Source organism: Aquarana catesbeiana, linkage group LG03 (genome assembly GCF_042186555.1).
Source record: "Aquarana catesbeiana isolate 2022-GZ linkage group LG03, ASM4218655v1, whole genome shotgun sequence".
NCBI classification, from domain to species: domain Eukaryota; kingdom Metazoa; phylum Chordata; class Amphibia; order Anura; family Ranidae; genus Aquarana; species Aquarana catesbeiana.
Window position 1 is genome coordinate 468,985,292 of NC_133326.1, and position 20,206 is coordinate 469,005,497.

Sequence of the window (20,206 nt, forward strand, 5' to 3'; positions counted from 1 at the left end):
CAATCGATCGACTTCCAACGATTGTCACACCACTGGCAAATTTTTAAAGGTGACTTCAGGCTTGGTAAATACGGTGAGGACATGCAATACAAACTCCGCGACCGGAAGTATTCTGCTGTGAGCTGTTACCACAAAATTTTAATTGTGAGTTACTACTGTGTGTTTTAAATAAAATCTTTTTGAAAATACTGCACGATGGAGCCATCCCTTTTGTATTGCATGTCCTCGCTGCATTTACCAAGCCTGAAGTCACCTTCAAAAATTCGCCAGTGGTGTGACAATCGTTGGAAGTCGATCGATTGCTGGAAATCATCCTTCCTCATACTGAAGGCTTGACTTGTCCCGTAGGGGTCTCTTTTAGAGGTGAGAGGCTGGGGGAATCTTGTGGCGCACCACGGATTGTGTGATTGATTTGAGGAATCTGCTACCGATCAAATTATGCTTTTTTTTTTGCACATGCACTTCCTGTGTTTCTTTTTGCATGAACTGCTATATGGAGACTTTCTCCCTCCGCACTGGAGCCTAATTGTACTTATTGGACTACGCACTTTATTATATGCACTTTGAGATTATTGGATTTATTTAGAATTTTCATATGCACTTTATGAGAATATTGGATTTATTTAGAATTCTTTAATTGTTTACACTTTTTATGATATATTTTATGTTGTATTGAAGAGTTGTCACGAGATGTACTTTCTCTATTATTGGCCGCAACAGTGGCATGAGCGGCTAAATTTGCTCTATTATTTTCACACTTTAGCGCCACATACTTTTTATATCCATTTACTTTTTCTGTGTGTGAACACTTTTATATGTTGGCGGCTTCTCATATCCTTTAAATTTTATTTGTTTAGTTTTTTTTTGGTTTTGCGCATTAGTTCTCCCTTTTTTTCTCTAGCACAATGGTTCTGTCTGTGCTTTTCTGGCATATCTTTATACTAGTCGTAAACTAGATTTAAACGATACCTGTCCTAACAAAGGGAGAAGCTGTTCTCCTCCATTGTATCTTAATGAGTAGGAGCTCCTCCTGTCCCAAGCCTTTCTGTCGGAACAAACTCACAGCTTGGCACCCTGTTCTGCTGCTTCTTCTCAGTCTGATCTGAGCCCTGGTGTACAGGGAATGGCAGGAAGCTAATATAAAGATTATTTTACAAAAAGTTCTTTAACAGCTGAAAACAGTAAAGAAACACGAAGATAAGAAGCAGGTTGGAGATTTCTTTGGCATGTGGAACAGCTATGCAGAGTGTTATCCTGCAACGTAAGTACTGCTTATTTCATCATAGGATCCTGGTGATTTGGTAATTGTTACTGTAATTCATCACAGCCTTTTTTAAATGCTGCTCAGACAACACATACAATGTTTGTTGGCGATAACAAGGTCTGTAGATATTTGGACTGCTAACTTGGGATGTTTTCTCATGAAGAACAGAGATCTTTCCTTGTTGGGATCACATCCCAATTTTATCCACATCACCCTTTCTTCCTGACACTGTATAATTACAAGTGCAGGGATTGTTTATTTTTCTGTAAAATAAAAGCTGCAGAGTATTGGGTGCCACACATTGGAGGGGGGGGTCAGGCAGATGCTGCAAAGGGGTGCCTGCTAAACCGCATGTCCATGTGGGGAAAGCAGCTGCAGTAGCTGGGCTGCTCCTTCAGCCCACAAAGCTCACTCGGCCTCTCCGCTACTGGCTGGCTAGCCGCCTATTCGTCTCAGGAGTCAGGGCGGAAACTACCCAGCTGCTACATGACCATGAAGGGGAAGGACCTGTAATGGATCCCATAGCCTGATGCTGCCTGCCGGACTGGAGAGTGAGTGCCCGTGCACCCTCCCTGTGTGCCTGGGATGGGAGGAGCGGCAGGGCCAGCTGCATAGAGGAGTTGATCTTTACATATTCCTCCTGCAGCCAATGAATGCCTGCATGAGGGAGAGGAGGTGCAGGCATTCAGAGGCTGCAGGAGGAAAATGGAAAGCTTGATTCCTCTATATGCAGCTGCCCCCGCCACTTCTGATATCCAACCTCTTTTGCAGCCCCCCCAAAGCTCTTCAACTTTCTCTTCTCTCCCCTCCAGTCTTCTCCAGTTTACTCACCCCCCCCCCCCCCAGTGCCCTTTGGCTCCTGCCAGATATAGGATCCGCCCCAGGTGCCAAATGCTCTAGAGTACGCCCCTGCATTGAGCCACTTATTTGCTTGTTTAATAAACTGAAATATTAGGCTTTTGAAATACATTGGATGTCTTCTGCCACGTACACATGAGCGGAATTTCGGCCCGCAAAAGGCCGATGAGATTTTTTAGTCGGAAAATGCGACCGTGTGTATGCTCCATCAGACTTTTGCTGGCCAAATTCCAGGCAGCAAAAAATTGAGAGCATGTTCTTAATTTTTCGGTCGGAAAAAGTTCCTATCCGAAAATGTGATCGTCTGTGGCAATTCCGACGCGCAAAATTCCTACTCATGCTCGGTCACTGCGTTCTTGACGGTCGTAATTTCAGCAAACTTTTGCGTGACCGTGTGTATGCAAGAGAAACTTGAGCGGAATCCCGTCGGAAAAGCCATCATATTTTTTTCCGACAAGAAAACCGATCATGTGTACGCAGCATTCCTCTAGACTACAACAATCTAATGCTTTTCCAAATAACCTGTTGCATGCTAAGCTTCTGAAGGTAATTTGCGTCTGTGTTCGTGTTCTTTTAAATAGAGTGGTTAAGAACATGTTTTTAATTTTGTATCTCCTCAGCATGGATGATATGGCAGTTGACAGTGATGAAGAAGTGGATTACAGTAAAATGGACCAGGTGTGCTTCTTTAACTGCTTTGTGCAACATAAGACATCTTTGCCAGATATTGATTCATGTTGTGATGATAGTATGCTGAATGACAAACCTGAGAAGTTTTCCTGACACATGAGATAAAATTTGTATCAGGGAGGGAGATGAGCACACAGCTTTTCTATTAAGAATACAGCTCTGCATGTTCCTTCATTCCTTTGTGTGTGTGTGTGTGTGTGTGTGTGTGTGTGTGTGTGCGCGCATGCAGAGGCATACCTTGAAGCTTGTGGCCCCCCCCCCCACTACCACCCACCACTTCCACCGTGTGTGCAGATACACCCACCGCATGCCAAGATACTCAAAGTGGCTTAAGAGTTTTGAGTTCCCAGAGTTCCTCCTTATATTAGAGGACAGGGATCACCCCTGGAGAATCAGAGGACATTGCCGTTCTGACCTGTGAAATCCCCTGGTCCGAATGGCAGTGTCGTTGCAGTAGGCAGATACACCCTGTGCAGATCATGGCTGACTGGCTGTGTTGTAAAGGAATGTGATATCAGCCCTGCGGAGGAGGAGCAGTATAGAGTGCTGTACTGGGAAAGAAGCTCAGGGGGCTTTTGGGGGGGGGGGGGGGGGGTCGCAACTTAGATCTGGGGGGTGGCAAAACTAAATCTGGAGCCTGCAGCCCCTCAGGAAGTGTTAAGGGATTTGTTTTAGCAATTTCTGAAGGTTTCTCTGTCAGTGTTGGCAGGTGTTGGGGGAACGTCACCTCCCGGAGGTCCGTGTCTTTTCCCCAGTTGTCAGGGAAGTGGGGTAAGTAGACATCCCCGGGTGGGGGGGGGGGGGGGTACAGAGAATCCCAGCTAGTGACTAGAAGACACCTGAGCGGTGTCTTACCGTACCAGTGACATCGGTCCCATCATGCTACAGGACAGCACTCTCCTCCTCATAACTTGGTTACCATTCCATGTTGCCAGCACACAGCACATCCTGGGCTGTTCTCACCCCTCTCCATTCAGGAAATGGCTCACAGCTTCTCCCCAGCCTATGAGAACAGAGGGGTGTGGACTGTGGAAGGCAAAGTGCAAGCCCAGTACTGGAGCGTGGCTGTGGGGCCCTAAGTCATATCAGAGCTGGACTTTGTGGAAGGTATGATAATATGACAGGGAGGCTGCAGGGGCCCCCTGGAGCTAGGGGCGGGGTTGCGATTTTGTCACCCTTGCAACCCTTTATGCTACGCCCGTGTGTGTGTGTGTTGGAGGGGGGGTGGGGTGACCCTTCCCCTCCAATCAGCTCTGAAGTGGTTAAATGCTATTGTCATTGTGTGTTTTGATAACCAAAGAAAAGTTCAACGTATGTTAATTATATCTAAGGCCCCTTTCACATGAGGCGGAGCCCGCCTCGGTCCGCCGGCTCAGCGGGAGATCTGTTGATCTCCGCTGAGCCGGCGGATGACAGGTCCCTCTCTGCTCACTGAGCGGGGAGGGGCTTGTCAGGCGCCGCTGCCGCCTATGGAGGGATCGGACGAAAACGGACAGCGGATCGGACCGGGTCGGATGTCAGTGGACAGCTGACATCCGACGCTCCATAGACTAACATGGAGCGCCCGTTCAGGTCCGCCGTCAAAACTGACAGGCGGACCTGAACGGTCCGATCGTGTGAAAGGGGCCTAAACCTTGTGGACAGTATATCTGTTGAGTTGTTTTAATATTGTGTTAGATACGGTGGTGCATATGATATGACACTACTCAAACGCTATCATTATATCATTGGTGCAGGGTAATAAGAAGGGTCCTTTGGGACGGTGGGACTTTGATACACAAGAAGAATACAGCGAATACATGAACAACAAAGAGGCTCTTCCCAAGTAAGTATATAAGTCATAAAATAGAGCTGCAGTTAAGGTTTTTTTTTCTACAATTTTGTGGACAAGTTGTGTGGCTGAATCTCTGATGAAAAAAGCATGTCAAAATGTTGTAGTTTTTAACATCTTTCATAAAAAGTTGCATCCAGAAATTGTTGAAGTTTAGTATAACAAATAGGGTTGGCTTATAGTGATATGCTATTGCAGTCAGTGCTCTGTCCCAGTCAGATTCAATATGCATGCTTAGTAGATTCTCTTTAGGAAACTATGATGCTCTTAGTTCATGTTCAGTGGAAGTAAAGCTGAAGATTTCAATAAGAGCTGTGTAAGATGGAGTGGAGAATCTCCTTGGCAGAACTCCACCCTCACCCACTACACCCAAAAGTGTACATCATTTGATGGCTACCTAAAAATGGGCCTTTATTGTCCATTAAAGGACACTGGGACACAGTAATTCATAGATGTGTGGGTGATATGCAGCTGTCTTTAGGAGGTGGACATTGGCAAACAGAAAAAGCTGAAGGTCCACCCACTAAAAAATACACTCCTAACCATTCTGCTCCAGTTTTGTGAGCAAGCAGTGTATGGGGCCAATAAGAGAGGGATCTCCAAGAGACAGATTTTACAGTCAGTACAAAAAACACATTTTTTAGCTCACGACTGACCGAATTGCTAAGCTATCTATGTAGTAAGGGACAAAAGTAGTGACATTGCAAAATACTTAGCCATTGTTTTTCTTTCTTATATTATTGCATTTTCTGAACTATTATGTAGAGAATAAAAAGAAAGTACAGCCTTAATTCAGGCAAATTTGGTTTCCCTTATGCAGTTTAAAGGCCGAATGCTGAAAAGGCGTTTGACATGCCTGCACTAGAGAGGTCTATGCCCTGGTCTATCTAGTGGACTAGATAGACATGTGGACATGTCAATTGTATGTGGGTTTCCCTGTATCCAGTTCGCATGACAGGAGATTGTGACCGGCTCTCTATGGAGCCGGTTCCCATATCACCTTGGCGGCTCCGGAGCGGCTTGCACAGGAGTCCTGTGTGTCTTTGGCTCCGTTTCAGGGCCGAATTCTGGCAAAAATGTGTCCCTGAAACGGAGAACAGGAACGCACTGGACCCCTGCTGTCAGCTGCATCCAGCATCACTGTGAACCCAGCCTTAATCGGAAACTACTGTATATTAAAGCAGGCAACGTTGGAATGGTAAGGAAAGACAAGAGCCTGGCCTGTTTGCAGCATTGCTAGAATATGTTTTTTTTTACTTTCTGAATACTTGCCCTGGAGCATGTATAAAGAAAGGCAACTCCTAACTAATTCAGAGCTTCTGTCCCCTTAAAAGCATATCTAGCCAACTGTTCAAATGTATGGTCTTGAAGAGGTAAAGCACTGAATATTTGCGGAGGGATTTGGTACTATGGTTTGCTGCTATCACAGATTTCACATTTTACACCTTCCTTTACACAGAGCTGCATTTCAGTACGGTATTAAAATGTCAGAGGGGCGTAAAACGCGACGATTCAAGGAAACTAATGAGAAAGCAGAGCTTGACAGACAGTGGAAAAAGATCAGTGCGGTAAGAATAATGCTGATTTTTATTCTGAATACTTGCGCATATTTGTGCGGTAAAGGCACAGGCTTACTACTGCACAAAAATATACTGCAACAGAATTCAGGGTGATTTCTTTGTGGCTAATTTACATCTGTTTTCTGGGGGACTGTGTATTTAAACCACTTCTGCCACTTTCAGTGTTTACTGGTCAAATCATGGGCATAATAAACCTATGCACAGCCCCCGGTGTACCTGTGTAATGGCAGTACAGTGAAAGAATTATTAACCTTGTGCAGCCACACGATCACTTCTACATGTGAATGGCAGGGTGGCTGTGTCGACTCACCTTTTCCTCAGTAAGCTTGGGGCCGCTGTGAAACCATCCAGTATGGCCAAGGGGGAGCAGATCAGAAATGTCCATTCCTGACCCACGCCCCCCTCCTGCTGGGAATAAACCCAGAAGTACTGAGTTGTGAGCACTTCACTCAAAGCTGTTAAACTCCCAGCACAAGCAGATTGGGGCTCTCTGTCCTTGATCTGTTTTTACTAATGATTGGGGGGGGCACTAATAGACCCCTGATGTCCCCATAAAGAGGACTTGTTACTACTATCGCAAAGGGTTATTTGCACCCATCCCCCACACACACACACACACACACTTAATTGTGTTCTTAAACATTTACACACTTTTTTTTTTTTAATTTTTATGTCCTTTAGATCATAGAGAAACGGAAGAAGCTGGAGGCTGATGGGTAAGTTACATATACTAAATCTATGTGACAGGCTTTCTTCTGCTTTTTATATTCTTCACTTTCCAAATTTTTCTAGAAAACTAAACTAAAAACAGTTGTTGTGTTTTTTTTTTTTTTTTTTTTTTTTTTTTTATCTAAGCATTTCTTAAACACATGTAGGCCTCATTATAACAGTGGTTTTATACTTTTCTCTTATTATAGTCAGAGCTAAAATAATAATTTTTTAGTCAGGTAAATATAAAATGTTTCATACTAATATTTAGTAGTCTTCTGTCCACCTCTTATAAAAAAAAAAAAAAAATAATAATAATAATAAATGCACTTTTTTTTTTTTTTTTTGCAGGTAAAAAAATGTGCATTTATTAATATTAATTTTATTTTTTGGAGCCTGTAAAGTCTTGCTCCAGCGATCAATAGATAGAAGCAGATACCATCTGACAGGAAGAGAGAATCCACAGCGCTGTGGTAGTTCATTAAAAACTACAAGGCGACAGCCGCAAAGGCTTCCGCACCTTGTATTTTTCCATTCACAGGACACTGAATGAGTGACGTCCGCTCGGCCACATTTTTTTTTTTTCTTTAAATTGTGACAGCGAGTAAATCCCCCCCCCCCGCTAGCTGTCAGATCGTAACATGTTATGAAAGGAGAACTTATCCTTTTAAAGTGGTTCTAAAGCCTTAAAGCAGGGATATGCAGTTAGCGGACCTCCAGCTGTTGCAAAACTACAAGTCCCATCATGCCTCTGCCTCTGGGTGTCATGCTTGTGGCTGTCAGAGTCTTGCTATGCCTCATGGGACTTGTAGTTCTGCAACAGCTGGAGGTCCGCTAATTGCATATCCCTGCCTTAAAGTGATTTGTAAACCCTCTTCTTCTTTTTTTTTTTTTTTTAATTTAAAATAACAAACATATCATACTTGCCTCCACTGTGCAGTTTGTTCTGCACAGTGTGGCCCTGATCACTGTCTTCTGGGGTCCCCCGGCTGTGCTTGCAGCTCCTCCCCGCATCGGTAAACCCCCTGGGAGAAGCGCTCTACCTGGGGGTCAATTTGCGGGCGCGTTCCCGAGTCCAGCATTTGCGTGCATAGACACAGAATGCCAGACTCAGCCCCATCCTCCAGTGCCCACATCATTGTATTTGATTGACAGCAGCGGGAGCCAATGGCTGCGCTGCTATCAACCTATCCAATCAAGAGCGGAGAACCCTGGGCAGAGAGGAAGAGCACGTTTCCGCCAAGGGAATGAACTGGCTCAGGTAAGTAAAACCGGGGGGCTGTTTTTTTTTTTACCTTAATGCATTCTCTGTATTTAAGTTAAAAAAAAATCCTGTGTAGATGATTCTCCCCCCAGCCCCTCCTTCTACTTACCTGGGGTCAATCCGATCCAGCGCTGTACACGAGAGCAGCAATGCTCTCCCTTCTGATAGGGCAGATTGACAGCAGCAGAAGCCATTCGAGCTCCCACTGCTGTCAGTCAAATTCTGTGACGAGGGGGGTGCTGGGGCAAGGCTGAGCTGTGCTGTCTGTGTAGCTGGATTAAGCCCACACAAGTGCCCCTAGGAAGCGGCTTTCTCTGGGGGCAATCGCAGAAGAGGAGCCAGGAACTCTGGTGAGGACCCCAAAAAAACAGAATCGGGGTTGCTCTGTGCAAAACTATTGCACAGAGCAGGTCAGTATAACTATAACATACATATAAATATATTTATTTAAAAAAAAAATGAATGCCTTTAATAAATATTAAATCCTTCATGTGTGATCACAGCACTGATTTATCTATTTTGAGACAGCTCAGTATGAGGTTTTTTATATAATGCATGTGTTTGGGGAAGCCTTTGTCGTGTAGTATGTTTGTATATCAAACAGAGCTTGGAGGTGTATGTGAAGAAAGGCACTACACACTAATTTAAAAACTTAACTTTCTAAAACTAAAATAAATCAAATCGTATCATATTTTGTTGCTTTGCAGCCTGAAATGAAGGCAGACACAGTTTTTGTTTTATCCAGCTGTATTTACTCAGTGCAACTTATAACATCCAAGTGAAAGATAGATATGACACCAACATGTCAGGAAAAAAATCAAAAACAGAATCACAGAGTTGGAAAAAGGATCACCCCCTTGTGTCAGTATTTTGTTGAACCACCTTTTGCTTTAATTACAGCCTTTAGTCTGTTGGGATATGTCTCTACTAACTTTGCACATCTAGATTTTGCAATATTTGCCCACTCTTCTTTGGAGAATTGCTCAAGTTCAGTTAAATTTTATGGTGACTGTGGACTGCAGTCTTCAAATCATTCCACAGATTTTCTGGGCAGTGCAAAGACCTTCACCTTTTTCTCCTTCAACCACTGTGTGTTCATTTGTGCTGTGTGCTTTGGGTCATTGTCATGTTGGAAGGTAAACCTTCTTCCCATTGACAACTTTCTGGCAGAGGGTAGCAGATTTTCCTCAAGAATTTAACAGGATTTTGCCCCATCCATTTTTCTTCCATCCTGATAAGTGCTGCAGTCCCTGCTGCAGATAAACACCCCCATAACAGAATATTACCACCTCCATGCTTTACTGTAGGAACGGTGGTATTTGGATGGTGAGCTGTATTGGATTTCCACGAGAAATATCATTTGGAGTTGAGGGTAAATAATTAAATTTTAGTCTCATTTGACCATAACACCTTTTTCCATGTGGCCTCAGAATCTACAGGCTGCGTTTTGGCAAAGCTCAGTCATGACTGCATGTGGCTTTTCTTGCAACCCTCCCATACAAGCTACATTTGTGGAGAATTTGTGATATTGTTGTTGCATGTACACAATGACTCTTGTCATAAATTCCTGCAACTGCTTCAGAGTTACTGTAGGCCTCTTGGTAGCCTCTCTGACCAGTTTCCTCCTGGCCCTCTTATCCAGTTTGAAGCGGCATCCTGATCCAGGGAGGATTGTACCGAATACCTTCCACTTCTTAATAATATACTTCACTGTGCTTCTAGGCATTGATAAAGCCTTTGAGATTTTTTTTGTATCCATCTCCTGACTTGTTACTGTCCACAACTTTATCCCGGAGATCTCAGATCCCAGTGCCTTTCCAACTATAGTTGATTGTTTGCTTCAGTTGCACTACCAGGAACTGGAATGCTCCAGGAATGCTTTTTTCATGCTGATCTAATCAAAATGACCACAGCTGATTACAGTTGAAAGTAAATGGCTTTGTGTGGCATTGAGGAGGTAATTGGCTGGCTACAACTTATTGAGTTTTCAAGTCATTTTTAGGAGGGGGTGATCCTTTTTCCAACTCTGTGATTTCTGTTTTTTATTTATTTTTTTTCTGACATGTTGGTGTTATATCTTTCACTTGGATGTTATAAGTAAATGCAGCTGGATAAAACAAAAACTGTCTGTCTTCATTTCAGGCTGCAAAGCAACAAAATGTGATTATTTTATAGGGGGGTTATTATTTTTTATACCCACTGTAACGGGCTTCTTACCACAGCACACACAAATTGACAAAGTATATATGTGTGTTACATTGCACTGCCATTCATTTAGAAGGAAACCCCAATGCACATATAGAGTAGATGGTAATGCACCTGCCTGTATTTTACTCATTTTCTCTTCTCTTATTTACAGGGTCGAAGTGAAGAGGCCTAAATACTGAAAATATACATGTACTATTTGTTTTATATCATTTTGTTTTTTGCTTTACTTTGTATTAGTCCATTGTGCACAGCTGACAGGAAACAGTAACTGAACCTGATTGACCTTAGGAAACAAAATAGATGGCTTCTGCCTTTCTTTTTCCAAACTCCCTTAGAACATGAATGCTTCGTTATGGTTGTTTTAGAAAACATACATGGTTGGGGGTTTTTTTCCCTTCAGATACTACGAAGGTTTGTTTAAAGTGGGTTTACAAGCCTAAAAGTGAGAACTGAGTTGAATAACTTGCTTTACACTTCACAATTTGGGGTTGTTGTAGCAAGCCTAACACTGTTTGCAACATTTGGACCATAACATCTTTTTTTGTTGTTATAGCCTCTTCTAGCAGATCAAACTGCAAGCAGGATGGTGACCATAAAACCCCTGCACTCGGATGCTTTTCTGCATCCAACACCATGAATAAAGTCCAAATAATTTAGGCCAAAATCTCTAATACGCAGCCTAAATAGCCATTTTGATTAACTGGGGTGGGAGGCTCAGAAGGCCGTGTGTGTGTGTGTGTGTGTGTGTGTGTGTGTGTGTGTGTGTGTGTGTATCCCACAACCTTTTAATGAAGGACTAGAAAATGATTGGTTGAATATATGTGTCTACAAAATGGCCATCTTAACAGCAAGTAATTTGTATATATTTGTCTAATGGGTAATTTCATAAATCTGCTTGTTGCATGTTATCAAAAAATCCTATATGTGGCCTCATACTCTGCAGAGTTATCACAAAAATACTCATCAAAATTCTCTGAACTATAAGTGATTGCAAGTGTCTCTTATTAGAGTATTAGCAACTTTGTGTTGTATTAAATATAAAATAACAGTGTTTGTCTCTTGTGTCATTTTTTTAAAATCTTTGATGAGATAATGTTACCTTAAAAAATATGTAACTGATTTCAGAAGATATACAGTGGGAAAAATTAGTATTTGATCCCCTGCAGATTTTGTAAATGCGTCCACTTACAAAGAAATGAAGGGTCTATAATTTGTATCATAGGTGTATTTTAAATGATGGAGACAGAATATCAACCAAAATTCCTGAAAAAACACATACAAATGTTATAAATTGAGATGAAGTTCAGTGAGTAAAAGAAGTATTTGATCCCCAAGCAAAGCATGACTTCGTACTTGGTGGAGAAACCCTTGTTGGCAAGCACAGAGGTAAGACGTTTCTTGTAGTTGGTGACAAAGTTCGCACACATCTCAGAAGGGAGTTTGGTCCACTCTTCTTTACAACAACAATGACTTCCTTGTGGATGCCTTGGCATTCATCCTTTTCCACAATTATTTTACCTTCAATGGGTCCCACTACCTCCAGGTGCAGGGTGTCGCGATGGGGACCCCCTGTGCTCCATCTTACGCCAACCTGTATCTGGGGGAGTAGGAACACATGATCAGCCAATCAGAATCTCTTGCCCCCACATGGAGAGTGTCGTCATTTGGTACCGTTACATTGACGACGTCCTTGTGTGGAACAGACCCACGTATCAGTTACCAATTTTTCTTGAAGAACTCAACACCAATATTTTAAACCTGTCATTCCCTATGACATGGGACCAGAAATCCATCACGTTTCTGGATGTAACAAAACATAAAGACATCAATTGTTGTCTAACCACCAGCTTGTATAGGAAACCCTCGGCTGGCAACTCAATCTTGCACGCCAGCAGTTTTCATCCCCAACCTTTGATCTCCTCAATCCCGTACAGCCAGTACCTGTGAACCAGGAGGAACTGTACGGACGATGAGGTTTTCAAAAATGAGGCCAACATACTCAGAATACGACTACAAGCACAGGGGTACTCGAATATATGTCTCAAAAAAGCATTCAAACAAGCATGTACCAGAACCTGTGACGACCTTCTCTACAACCCATCATCCAAAAAGAAGAAGCAAAACCCCATTTCCATCATCGCCAGAATTTCCAACCATCAACAAACCATCAGACGGGTTGTCAAAAAATACTGGCACATTCTAACCATGGACCCCCTAATTGGTCCATTTGTACCAGACACTCCAGCATTCACCTTCAGACGGGCTGGTTCTCTACGAGACCAGCTAGTGTGTAGTGAGTTTAAAGGAGATGGTAAATGGGACCCCTGCAAAAACAAAGGAGCCTTCACATGTGGTGGCTGCAAACATTGCCAGTTCTTGAACACCTCTAAAAACATCACATTACCTAATGGCGAATTGTTTAAACTCACACACTACGTGAACTGCCAAACACCAGGCGTAGTTTATCTCTTAATATGTGAATGCATGTGTTTCTACGTGGGAAAAACCATCCAGGAGTTCTGGCGTAGAGCATATAGACATGTCACGTCCATGAGAACCTGCAATCCCAATCTCCAACTTGGCAGACACGTTACTTCGGTACATGAGGGTATTTCCCCCAAATTCTTCCTTATCCTGGATTGCGTATATCCGGGAATACGAGGGGGAGACTGGAACAAAACCCTCATACAATTTGAACAGAAATTGATTTTTTTGCTTAAAAGCCACCCAACCACCCGGACTGAATGGCTCTATGTCTTTCAGACCCTTGGGGGGGGGGGGGGGGGGGGGGTCAGAATGGGAGCCCAATGAACCATATATATATATAATATACCAGAACAACTAATTATGTTTTTTTTTTTCCCCCGCCCCCTTTTTCTTTCTCTTTCCCGTTCCCAACATGAGTATGTTTTCCTCATACTTATGTACTACTTCTACTACAACTATTTAGGGCGTATCACCCCTGACGACATTGAGTTTTGTGATATATGTAAATACTCCTCACTAAAACATTATGCAGGCCAACATAATGATATGTATCCCACCTATCCCTAGGATCTGCTGTACCATTACCAATTGCCTTTTTGTATATATTGTCTATTGGTCTTTATCAATCCTTAATTGCAACGTATCTAATTGTCCATATATTGAATGCGTTTTAATCTGTTCAATCTGTTTTTCACACCATCCTGTCCGTCCAATCATGTACAATACTTTGTGCATAGATGGCCAAGTGTCCGGGCACTGTCCTGTGCGATCTGCAGTTCCTCTTATGGCCGGTAGGGTCTGTCTGACATGGACCCTTGAGTTTTCCACACTCGATGCAGGGGGGCTGTCCTGTGCCTTTTTGACACAGGCGGCACCCCATATATGGGAGGTGCACGTTCAGGTTCAACTGTCGTGCTGATCCTCCCACTCTAACTGCGTCACGGGCCTCTGTCACTGCCACGTCAAGTCCAGATTTACGGCGCCGGATGTATGATGTCACCACGCCCGGCGTCCCTAACGCTGAACGCGTCCATCTTTCACATGCACAGATGCATGTGGGCGGAGGCAGCCGCGGGCGCTGACGGCTCAGGGGGGCGTCTACATACCCCTCAGCCTCACCCCTATACACACAGGGACTGGCTCTTGGCCCCACCCACTCACCATACTTAACCCAGCTCCAGCCTGACGCTGCTACACCTGACACCCACTAGAGCTGCCACTGCCTCCTTGCTGGATCTTTCCCCACACCAGGACACACAGGTAAGTTTACCTCTCCTCATGTCTGGGGCTGCTGTTCATGCAGCCCAGACATAGCTCTGCCCCGGAACACTGTGCAAGGAGGGCACCCTCCTATTACTGCTGATACTTTTTATTTTTCCCTTTCATATAGGGCATGACAGCAACCTGCACACGTTTGATTGGGCGCACATGCAGACCTCTCCACCTCATTAGATGCTTCCCTTTTCTACCTGTGATAGGTTCCTGGTCTCTGTGGTTATATTCACACCTAATACTCCAAGCAATTCTCCAAGCATAGCCTCGCTGTGTCTTTTTTTTTTTTTTTTTTTTTTTTTTTTTTTTTGCTTCTTTGGTTTGAGTATGGTGTACAAACCTGGGGTTCATTGGGGGCTACCCCTATGTACCCTCTTGGTCCCATGGAAAGCCTGGCCCACTTCTTTATCCTGCCATTACATTTTATGTTCACAACTGTCTTTTTAATTTATAGACGTACCTTCCATCATGGTCACAATCGTATACCCCTGGAGAAGAGTAATATCTATCCTAAACTCGAAACGTTGGGTTTTTCCTTGTTTGTATAACACATACAATGGAGCCATGATTGCACCTTATGTATTGCATGTCTATTTTTGATCATATTTTTGTGCATCCTGTATACCCACTTGTTTATCTTATATTTTCACATGTTTATATGTAGATTGTGTTTATCCACTATCACTTTCAAATAAATATCTTATACTCATACCCTACGCCTTTTACTTTTAGAGAAGTTTACCTTTTAAAGTCCCACTAGAGGAATAATTCTTCCAGTATACACTCTTACAATACATGGCCCCGTCCATTGGCCCCTCAATTCGGCCCGTACCTTTGTCAGAGAAACAGCCCCAAAGCATCATGTTTCCATCTCTGTGCTTGACTGTAGGGATGGTATTCTTGGGGTCATAGTCAGCATTTTTCTTCCTCCAAACACAGCAAGCCGAGTTAATGCCAAAGAGCTGAATTTTGGTCTCATCTAACCACAGCACTTTCGCTCAATCCTTCTCTAAATCATTTAGATGTTCGTAATGATCATGGAATCATTGTGCTTGATTGGCCAGCAAACTCTCCGGACCTAAACCCCATAGGGGATCTGTGGGATACTGTCAAGAGGAATAGATAAGAAACGAAATGGTCGCACACCGGAGCTGCATGTATGTGTTTGTTTATTAGATGGATTCTTTTGGGTTAACTGGCTTTTGACAATAAAGACTATCCTCGCACAATTTTGCAGCTCTGGTGTGCGACTATTTCGTTTCTTATCTATTGTGGACGGTGGTGAGCTGAGGTCTGCACCTGGTACATGTTTGCACCCGCAGTCAGCCTGGAGCGGTGTGTTTCCTCTTGGCTTTGTTTCTGTCAAGAAGAAAATGAGAGATGCCAGACCCAACAATGCAGACCAGCTGAAGGCCGCTATCACAGCAAACCTGGATACCAGAATATTCTTATGGGTTCCTTGAGAGGACACATGCAGACCCTCTCATGCCTATTACCTGAATCCACATTTTAGTCTAGGTGTCCTCGTAAAACCGTAAGACTGAGCAGTCAGGAAAGCAACCAGATATCCTGCGCGATCACCGCCCATTGTACACACAGTACCCTTGCTGCAGTCATTAGCTGTCTCTTCCCTGGTAGAATCAAGAACTTCAGTGTATTTCATAACTTCTGAAATAACAGTACAGCCAGAATAAGGACATATTTACCTCTCAGCTAATTAGTAGTGTTTTGAGCCCAAACACTACCCTAGGAGTACCGGGAGCAGAACCCAATTCCTCTCCAAGGCGAACTGGACATCTGAAATCATATTTATATCCATTCAAAAGGTAATTCCAAGTTAGCAGACTGTAACATGTAAGTATTCAAAGATATTAATACCTAAAGAAAACTGTATCTGTGGCATGATCATAAACACAGTGACATCCCATGGCCACTCAGCTACTTAATTGGTCAGATCATTTTTGTCAACACCCTCCTCACGGACAAGAGAAAAGGGGCTGCCCTGCAGTTTACAGCTCTTGTGTACCATCAAAAGAAGGAAGATCTGTCAAGTCTTATGAGAGCCACTGTACCATTTTGCTCATTGATTGGAGTCTGCTGAAACAGGACTTTATAAGTATTTTCATTTTTCAACCCTTTTGTTTTTCTGTTGTATTGCTGTCTTTGTTACCATTGTATATATTTTTTCTGTAAATATTTGATTTGCACCATTTTTTACCTTTTCATTATATTTTGAAAGTGTTAAAATGGTCTCTAAAGCACTAACGCAAAATTTTAAAGAATCCCTGTCTCTTGAAGAGCCCTACTACATGGTAAATCTCTGGATATACCTATTTGTGGTGAGAGTGTCTGTGTACAGATGTTTATTTAGATCCATAATTATCATTGCTGCTATTGTGAAGGGTTGATAGGCCCAAAGCTATCTGGTAGCAGTTTGGAGTTTAAAGGGTTAATTGCTTAGTTAAAGTAGAACTATAGGCAAAACTTTTGTTTTTATTTTGGATAGAGTATAGGGGGTTATAAACCCTGTAAGGTTTATTTGCCCTCCCTGTCCCAAAAGGGAGATTTGCTTCACTTCCTGTCACATAGCCAAAACAGCAATTGAGAGGAAATCCCTGCAAATTAAGGAAATTCCTTTGGGACCCCCAGGTCAGCTGAGCTAGTTTCCCTGTTGGAAGATTTCTCCTCCTATTACTTTCCTGGGGACAACCTAAAATTTGGGATTTTCTTTTACTTTCAAAAATAATTGTAAGCAGGACAAAAAGAGAGGGTGATTCTCCCTAATGGGGGCACAGACAGCAATAAAAACCTGACAGGTGTCCTAATCCCTCTCTACTCTATCCAAAACTAAAAACAAAAAGTTTTGCCTTTAGTTATACTTTATTTAAACCCAGTAACAATTGCTTTGACTGTTGGCACTCAGATTGTAATCTAGAAAATCTTTGTGCAGGGTGAGGCTGAAAGTGTCATTGTTGTGAATCGGTGGAAGCTCAGCGTAAGGTTGACCAACCATTTGTCTCAAGTTGGTGAAAAGGGCAGTGGTCTGACCAGCGTTTGTCACAGAGAGTGCAGGAAGTTATCAGCTCACAAATTTCTGATTGAATGAACATCTATTTTATTTTTACGCTTGTTGAATCAATGTAATAAGACTTTCCTCGACCTCCCCATGTCAGCCTACTATGGGTCAGCTCCACCCCCTCTGACCCCTCCAGGACCACCTCTTTTTTAGCCCATAAAGGGCGGCTGTCTGCCCACACCAGTGTTCTTTTTTCGTCCTCGCTCCGGACGCCTTTTAAAGTTTATTTTTTAATTTTTTTTCTTTCTCCATCCACCATCCATCCTGTTCAGGTTCAGCCTCTCCCGGCTGGGATTGTATGGTACAGTATAAATGACTGTGTATTACTGGCAAAGGTCACTGGCAGTATAAATGACTGTATATACCTTCGTTAGGCAGGTGCTGGCACTCTCGCCTTCCATGTTTTTGTGTGTTCAGGCAGTGGTTTGGCTCGCTGGGACTTGTAGTTCACTGCCTCCACATGTATTCCTTTCAGGAATCTCAGAGTTGAGCAGGTGAGGTCAGAGGCAGCTTCCTCTTTGGGTTGCCTAGCAAACCTAGCCTAGTCCTCTAGTCTAATCTCAGCCTCCAGCTGATCAATCTGCTACTCTGCTCTGGTAAACCTCCCTCCGGGTCTCTCATTACTTTCTGCTGTGTTACTTGTCTGTCAGAGTGTTTTTATTATCCTGTGCCTTATAGGTCTGGGGAATTTTGCCTGCCTGCCTAGCTGCCTTAGCACTGAAGATTCGGATGGAGAAGTTTATTTTAATTGTATTTATTTATTTTATTTATTTTTTGTTTTAAAAAAAAAAGTTTTTTTAATTTATTTTTTATTTTTTAAAAGAGAGCACATCCTCTGTGTTTTACAGAGAGAAGGGCCCAGTGCGGGATAAACGCCCGCAAAGGGTTCCAAATCAGCATTCCAGCCTCAAAAGAGTAAAAAAGGACTAGACATGACAAATCACAGAGTTGCATGCAGCTGGATAGACGCCCGTTGTCACAGCATTCCAGATCTCCCTCGGTCTTACCTCACTTTAGTCGCTCGGACCCGAGCCAAGAGGGGTCAAGACATCAGACAGCCTCTAGAAAAAGCCAATCTGGGCACAGACACAGAAGAAGATCCTCTTCTTCGGATAGGTCTTCCTTGCCAGCCCAGGCAGAAGAAAGATCCTGTTGGGCCTGCTCAACTGAGGTCCTCAGAGGAAAACGGGTATGTGCATCTTGCTTCAAGGAAGTGGCTCAGGACAATGCTGCGAAAGCACGCCAGGTTAAATCCTACATTAAGCACGCAGTCAAGGAAGGGTTAAAGAGCATTTCAAGGAATCCTGCTCATCCTGCTGTATCTTCAGCATCTGCAGATTCAGATCATGTGTTTTCAGTGTGTTTTAACTCTGAAGTCAATAGCGATTCGGATCCATCTGAGGCTGAGATGGTCCCGGAATCGCATACGTTTGATTCATGCACTGGTTCCCCCCTTGGTGGAGGCTGTTAAGGATGCGATGAAGTGGCAGGAAGAATCGTTGCCTCCAAAGAGGCAGCAAAGATATTACCCGTATTTAAAGAAATCGTTACCTTCCTTCCCATCCATTTCTGAAATTAAAGAAGTAATTGACGATGAGTGGGCGGGCCTGAGAAGAAGCTTAATGTGCATAATAGAGTATCGAAGCTGTACCCCTTGGGACACTACGCCTAAGGTGAATGCTTCATTACGTAGATTCGCCCGCCACATTACGCTTCCGCTGAAGGATTCTGTCTCTTTTAGGGATCCTAAGGATCGCAGAATAAACGCAGACCTAAAAAGGTTGTATAGTTTAGCCGGAGCAGCCTGCAGACTGGCGGTAGCACTCACTGTGGCAGCAGCACTTGGGCTGGGTTTGCACCTGTGTGTTTTTGGTGCTTTTTGCGCTTTGCGAATTTGCGCTACCGTCCATTTACCATGGTCTCCTATGGAGCACGTTCTGTGGTGCGGGTCAGCGGAATGCGGGGAGTGCTGGGAGTGCATGGGTGTGAATCCAGCCTTAGAGTGTGGGTAGCGGAGCTGGTGGATGGATGTTCGGATGAAAGTCTGGGAAGTGGAAGTTCTTCTCCTTTGCAGTTTTCAAGACTGCTATAGAGTTGTGGCTGAAGTGGCTGTCGACCAGGTCAAGATGACAGCAAAGATAATGGCTCATTCCGTCACAGCCCTCAGAGCCTTATGGTTGAAGCATTGGTTGGCCGATAAGGCTTCCAAGCACAGTCTGTGTTTGGTTCCATTCGACGGGAAGACTTATGCCCCGTACACACGGTCGGACTTTGTTCGGACATTCCGACAACAAAATCCTAGGATTTTTTCCAACGGATGTTGGCTCAAACTTGTCTTGCATACACACGGTCACACAAAGTTGTCAGAAAATCCGATCGTTTTAAACGCGGTGACGTAAAACATGTACGTCGGGACTATAAACGGGGCAGTGGCCAATAGCTTTCATCTCTTTATTTATTCTGAGCATGCGTGGCACTTTGTCCGTCAGATTTGTGTACACACGATCGGAATTTCCGACAACGGATTTTGTTGTCGGAAAATTTTATCTCCTGCTCTCCAACTTTGTGTGTCGGAAAATCCGATGGAAAATGTCCGATGGAGCCCACACACGGTCGGAATTTCCGACAACATGCTCCGATCGGACATTTTCCATCGGAAAATCCGACCGTGTGTACGGGGCATTAGACTCTTCAGCAATTCAGTGGGTTTCTGGCGGCAGATCTGGCCTAATCCCGCAGAAGAAAAAAAGACAACAGCAGCCCTTTCGGTTTAACAAGAGATCCAAAGAAGGATTCAGAGAGGCCAGTGCTTACAGACAGTTTTTCAGACAGTGGAAGGGAGCCGATTCAACCTTCCAGAAACCTTCCAAGCCCAGAGCCAACAAAGCTCCTAAGGCTTCAAATAAGTCCTTCTGAAGGTGTCTCCGCTTAACCCCCTCAAGTAGGAGCAAGACTAGGAGCAAGGGGG

General features: G+C 43.7%; 1 protein-coding gene across 1 annotated transcript in view; it reads left to right on the plus strand.

The window, feature by feature from the left end:
- IK (IK cytokine) overlaps positions 1-11,451 on the plus strand; it is a 53,740-nt gene extending 42,289 nt beyond the window's left edge. The window contains exons 15-20 of the mRNA XM_073620871.1: positions 1,181-1,261; positions 2,743-2,800; positions 4,549-4,637; positions 6,103-6,211; positions 6,905-6,939; positions 10,555-11,451. Coding sequence (XP_073476972.1) covers positions 1,181-1,261; positions 2,743-2,800; positions 4,549-4,637; positions 6,103-6,211; positions 6,905-6,939; positions 10,555-10,582 — 400 coding nt within the window. The 3' untranslated portion in view covers positions 10,583-11,451. The remainder of the gene's footprint in view (positions 1-1,180; positions 1,262-2,742; positions 2,801-4,548; positions 4,638-6,102; positions 6,212-6,904; positions 6,940-10,554) is intronic.
- The last annotated feature ends 8,755 nt before the right edge of the window (positions 11,452-20,206 follow it).